At 42.0% G+C, this 6,285-nt stretch overlaps 1 protein-coding gene across 1 annotated transcript in view; it reads left to right on the plus strand.

The window, feature by feature from the left end:
• The window catches only part of LOC135093646 (secreted frizzled-related protein 5-like), a 66,410-nt gene extending 60,421 nt beyond the window's left edge, over positions 1-5,989 (plus strand). Inside the window, 2 exon segments of the mRNA XM_063993090.1 lie at positions 1-4,503; positions 5,455-5,989. The exon segment at positions 1-4,503 is cut by the window's left edge and continues 160 nt beyond it. Coding sequence (XP_063849160.1) covers positions 1-122 — 122 coding nt within the window. The 3' untranslated portion in view covers positions 123-4,503; positions 5,455-5,989.
• Positions 5,990-6,285: the final 296 nt, after the last annotated feature.

The raw sequence follows: 6,285 nt of genomic DNA on the forward strand, positions 1-6,285 counted from the left end.
GACACGGCAACAGGCACGAGCTCCCAGAAGGCATGTTGCCTCTAGGTGACCTTGCCAGCGAGATTACCAACTTCGCTCCCCCGGACATTGAGAGGCCCCAGCCTGCCCAGAGGGAAAATTAGTGCCGCCACAGTGGCCCAGATAGCATCCCGGAATCCAGCATAAGCAAGGCAGTCCTGTAGTCACGGTAGGAGAGGCAGGGTAGTAGTGTCCTGCCCTAGAGTAAAGTGGACACGTTGGGATGGAGGGCGGCACCACGATCTGGCAGGTCACATCACTGAGGACTTGTTATTGTGGGAAGCAAATTTGCTGGTCCTCGCTGAGAACACCTAATGAAAAGTTATCCATTCACTCGTATGGAAGTAATAAAGTTACTTATTTAAAGGAATCACTTCCTGTGTAGGTTTCCATGTGTTGCATGAATAGCTCGCATCAACAGTGTCTTGTCAAGGCAACAAATACTCAAGCATTGCATCATGTACGTCTCACACGGAATTGCGAACTGCAAAAACTTACATGCGTAAGGTGTGTGTTTTGTGCGTCAATTAGGCTGACCTGGAAGACAGAGATGACAAGGTTGCCTTCCCTCTAGACTTCCCATTGGTTAAAATAGGCCCTTGTGCGTGTAAACAAGCCAGGTAGAGAAAGATATTGAATAGCGTTGCAATTTTAAATACTGATGTAAGTGATGTTTAATGTGAATGATTTTATGGTTATCAAAATCCTGTGCAAAATTACTCATCCCTCTGCGCCTTCGCGGCGTTTTTCATCCCACAGCTGGGACTGGAGTATCCGCAATGCGCCGCGCCATGGCACAAAACGGCCAAGACTTACTCAGGATCGGTTATTTGACGTTCAGAATCGCACCTTTAGTCCCGAATTCGCTGGCTTTGGAACACCAGCAGTGTGTATATTATCTTGTACATAGACGGAGTACTTCAAGGTAGTGATGTAGGGGCGTTAGAAGACGTGGAGGGGGTGGCGGAAGGTTGGGGGGAGGCGAGGCCAGGGTATCGCGGGTGGCCGGGCAAGACACCCCGTCAAAATACGTAGTGGCTAATTAGTTAATCAGGCGCCGCAAGTCTTACGAATTTTAAAGTAAATAAAACAATTATGATAAAGTAACTATTAAAGAAATAATGATTTGGAAGCCTTTATGGTCATCAAATGCTGGACACGGAAGATGAAGCTCGCACGGACACACCAAACTTGGTCCTTACAGCTGTGTAGGGAAGGGCAGTTGCATATAAATCCGAATGAACAAATAAGGTCGAAAGGGAAAATTCCGAATTACAGAAACAAACAACCAAAAAGTCTGTGGAGGTACACAATGTGCTGTAAGATGAAAATAAAAACTAATAGAAAACATGTACAATCATGGCCAAAAGTTTGTTCACGTGCCGTATTCTTTTCCACTAATTTAATCGTGTCGTCTCAACCGGAAGTCCTTTGCCTGTCAACACCTGATAACCGAAGGGTTCCAAGGAGCTCAGAGGACGTGAGACTGAAGGAAAACGCTAAACACAGTGGAGGTGAGAGCGTCAGGTTACAAGACTTCTGGCCGCGACTGTACCTTCAGTGAATGGTACACCACACGTATATGTAGAGCTATACTGTGACTGATATTCACCAAAACTGAATGAATATAGACACGAAATGATGATGTCAGCTTCCGTTTTCTGTTCTTTCATCCTGGAATTGTGTGTGTTGGGAGCGTCTCTGTGTCAGCAAAGGTTGATGACACTGGCAACATTTCGATCAAAGGCAAGACTCACGGTGGCTTATCCTTAATTCTAAACAAAATATTCACTTTCATTTACATACACATAACGTCACCTTGGTGTCATTATCACTGCATTGACTCAGCATGATCATGGTAGTAGTCTTGAGTTCTCTTCTATGGGATTATTACGATTATTACCTTTTATATTATCGTTATTATCATTGATATTATTATTATTATTATTATTATTATTATTATTATTATTATTATTATTATTATTATTATTATTATTATTATTATTATCATTCATATTTGTTATTATTATTATGAACATCTTCACCTCAGTGTTTTCCATAACTAAATGTCCTTGAGAGTCTAGTATAGTCTCCTCTCTACTCTTACTTTAGGTCTTAGATATATTACTATTTAGTGTACTGTAAGCAAGCTTGTAACTGTCATGTACTCCTTTGTATAATGTGTGTGTGTGTGTGTGTGTGTGTGTGTGTGTGTGTGTGTGTGTGTGTGTGTGTGTGCGTGTGTGTGTGTGTGTGTGTGTGTGTGTGTGTGTGTCCTACAGGAATGAGTGTTCTAATCCCACAAATAAGCTGTACTGATAGACAAGTCACTAGTGAAGACTTGTATTCTGATGGCTGGCGATAAAATGGTAATAATAGGAGAAGGCCTTTCATTTCTTCTGTCACGGCGATACTTACTCCAGTGACCATCAGCTGCACCAAGGCACCGCACTTCACGGACGGGGGTGGGATGTAACCAAGGGCCACCACTACAACATGTTCAGAGTTGTGGTTCTCTTCTGTGGCTCCTCAAACTGACTCATGTTCTTCACTCTCACTGCTAGACAAATTTTCTTTAGTACCTATAACTCTTTAGACGCCATTTTTGTGTTAGGCTCCCGTAAGTGTTTTTGTAGTCTAATCATGTTTTCCCCTCTTTTCTCTCCTATGTCTCCATGCAAAGAGTTCTCACAGTGCAAGGAGGGAAGGACGACCACGCAAGGAAAAGGATTAAATACATCGTTCCTTTCTCTCGATTACTTTCAACTGGCCTGAGTGGAAATTATTGGAGCTTTGAAGGGTATTTTTATGAGCTTACTGATGGTCTAAGATAGATTCTTTGATAACCAATGGGAAAAACTTTCACGACAATCCAGCAAATCACCTCATTGGCCCCTGAAACGCCTTTACGAGAGAGCAAAGCATTTAAAAATGTGAGTATTTTCTCTTTGACCTCGACCAATTATCGTACTTTAATATCTTGTTTATGATAATCATCAACACGATAATACCAGAGCTATTAAAGAAAATAACAAGAAATTTGAAAAGCTTCCGATATGTTTTCATAGCTATGATTTTATTTATTTATTTATTTATTTATTTTTTATATTCTTTTTGGCTCAGCAACAGTTTATTCTCCTATCTCATTGGTAACTAATGCCTTCAGTTTAGTGAAGCATGACTACAATAAGAAATCCAGAAAGGACAGCTGAAATTATTACCAATTATACACTTAAAAAGTTATAAGGCAAATTAATTACCACTATCACTTACATAATTTTATTTTTATTTATTTTTATATATTTATCTATTTATCAATACTATATTATTTTTTCGCTGATTTAACTGCCTAGCCTCTGCCACAGATGACGCTCATTAGTAATAAAACGGTAAGTAAGACCTGGCAGATGATTAATGGTGGTGCAATCAGCGCCTCAACTCTCTGCAGCGTCAGTCCGCCACCACTGATGTACATTCAGTTTCGAGAAGGGAAGGAAGAGAGACACAAGTAATAAGACAGAGACGGGCAGTGGAGCATTACAAGGAGCAACGGCAGCAGACGAATATACAGTATGCCAAAGAGGGCAAGTGGAGAGAAACAGACAAGAATCGATGTAGTAAGATAGACAAACAAGCATTCATGAACAAAATAAACTGCACAAGAAAGGGAAGCCCAAAATAAGGTACACACATCATCCTCTGCAGTGCTTTGTAACCAAGCATGAGTTGACATTCCAAGGAACTCGTTTGAAACCATCTTACCAAGTGTTTTATGGACCCGTTCGCTGAGGAAAGACTCCTCAGTGCATGTAATCAAGTCCACACACACGCCAGTATCTGCCCTGCCCACTGAGTCACTTGGGGCTGAAGTCCAGAGAAGTTTCAAAGTGAAATAGATGACTTCGATACTGGAAAATTGTTCGGACATGCAAGTGTGAGGTATAGTCCCTGCGGGTGTGCACGCCCTCACATCTGACGCCCATATGCTCCTCAGGTGGATCTTGGGATACGATATCGAAGTTAATTACATGCTGTACTGGTGTGTGTGTGAGGTACCGCATGTGAGGCCACTGTAGTGTGTGTGTGTGTGTGTGTGAGTGGGGGAGTCGCAGTGCCAGTATAAGCCTTGCTGTTCTTCAGTATTTATCGTACACACGCTGATACGTTATGGCAGAGTCTCTTGCCTTGGTGGATTCCGTGGAAGAGGGTCTGCGGAGGGGCGCAAAAAAAGCGCAGGATGACGGCCACGCTTCAGCCAAGCACTCTGGGATTGTACGACACCTTCGAGCGTAAGAGGAGATGATGGGTGTGATGATGCAGACCGCCAGCGGGACCGGAAGGCAAAAAGGGCAAAGGGGTGCTCGCCTGTGGCACTCTTGCGCTACGTGGTGAATGTGATGCGCCCGAATCGGCTGCAGGAGACGAGGCCGCTTACGGAGAGGCGCGCCACCCACCTCCATTGGCTGTTCTTCACACATAACAAGGGTGAGGTGACGTATGAGTGTTTCTTTAGTTTTTTTTATCTTAGAATTTGACTTACATATTCCAACTTCGTGTAATGCTTAAGGATGGTATATATATATATATATATATATATATATATATATATATATATAATATATATATATATATATATATATATATATATATATATATATATATATATATATATATATATATATATATTTTTTTTTTTTTTATTTAACTATTTGTTTTGTTGGATGAGATGCTACTGATACACACAGTGGGGAGACAGACTTATCTACAGACATACAGACAAACAGGCACGGACAGGCAGACAGGCGCGTAGAGGCATAGATTGGGATAGCATTATCGTCGCCACTAAACCTCCCAGCTCCCCAGCATCATTTCCACACTGGTATAAAGATTAGACAGATGCTGAATAATGACTGAAATCGTGTGCGTAATTACAGAGGTGTATATCATAATGACCTTAAGCTTGTTGAGAGAGAGAGAGAGAGAGAGAGAGACGGAGAGAGAGAGAGAGAGAGAGAGAGAGAGAGAGAGAGGGGCGGTCTGAATGAGTTTATTACGGCAGAGCAGCAAATATTTCATTTTCATCCTTTTCTTTTATGAGTCCTAACATGTTTTGGACAATGACGATTTTTGCCTAAGTGGATGTCTATGTAGTAGTAGTAGTAGTAGTAGAAGTAGCCTCCTTGTCTCAGTGCAAAGTAGTATAACTAGTGTAAGAAGAGTTTTTTTTTTTTTTTTTATCAAGCGTTAAGGAAAGAAAAAAAAAAATAGTTTGCTAGTTTACTTCTGTCGCTGTTTATTATATTCGTTGGCTGTACCATACAGACCTGACAAACTGCAGCTTCCTTATGTTCTTAAGTTCTTATTGTAGCGACGCATTACACTCATTTAGTCAGTCGACATCCCTTGTAATCCCTGGTTTCTTCTTTGCCTCACCAGTACCTGCCCAGGCTGATATGGAGCCTAGGCTCTGGTGCGGCGCATGGAGTCATGGATGCGGGGGCGTGGGTCATCGAGGGTTTGAAGGACTATGCCGCCAATGGGGGTTTCTACTTAGTCCCCGTCGAGACTCTAGGTATGGTGCAGACGTCCCCACAGCAGTGGGCCCTGTGACACACGCCGCCCCTTCCTATCTCGCTCCAGTTCTCCACTGGAGAACTGTTTTTTTCCTTCAGTATAACAAAACACGAACAGTGAAGTGAAGACATTGCACAAAAGATGGTAACAACGGCAAGTAAAGGAGGAATCTCTCTCTCTCTCTCTCTCTCTCTCTCTCTCTCTCTCTCTCTCTCTCTCTCTCTCTCTCTCTCTCTCTCTCTCTCTCTCCATGTCCTGTACTTTGAAGTTATTGGTGTAACTATAATAAATGTATGAGTAGTTAGCTATCCTACATGTGGCAGCTCTTGTAATCTCTCTCTCTCTCTCTCTCTCTCTCTCTCTCTCTCTCTCTCTCTCTCTCTCTCTCTCTCTCTCTCTCTCTTACCCACACACAATATAAACAAACACTGGATAAGCTAAAGATAACAAGGCAGATAATGTAAACACAACACTAACAGTGGTATCAGATACATAGTTGCTAAGTAGGGTATTAGTGACCGTTTCATGTTAGGCATCGTATGTGGACTTACTGTATATGCGTGCGTATAGAGGATGTATGTGTGTGTGTGTGTGTGTGTGTGTGTGAGGAATTATTCTAAGGAATTATTATTAAACCCACTACGTATATATATCTTGTATAGTGGACGGAAAGCGATCCTCTTTTGTTTCAGC

Source organism: Scylla paramamosain, chromosome 43 (genome assembly GCF_035594125.1).
Source record: "Scylla paramamosain isolate STU-SP2022 chromosome 43, ASM3559412v1, whole genome shotgun sequence".
Lineage (NCBI taxonomy): Eukaryota > Metazoa > Arthropoda > Malacostraca > Decapoda > Portunidae > Scylla > Scylla paramamosain.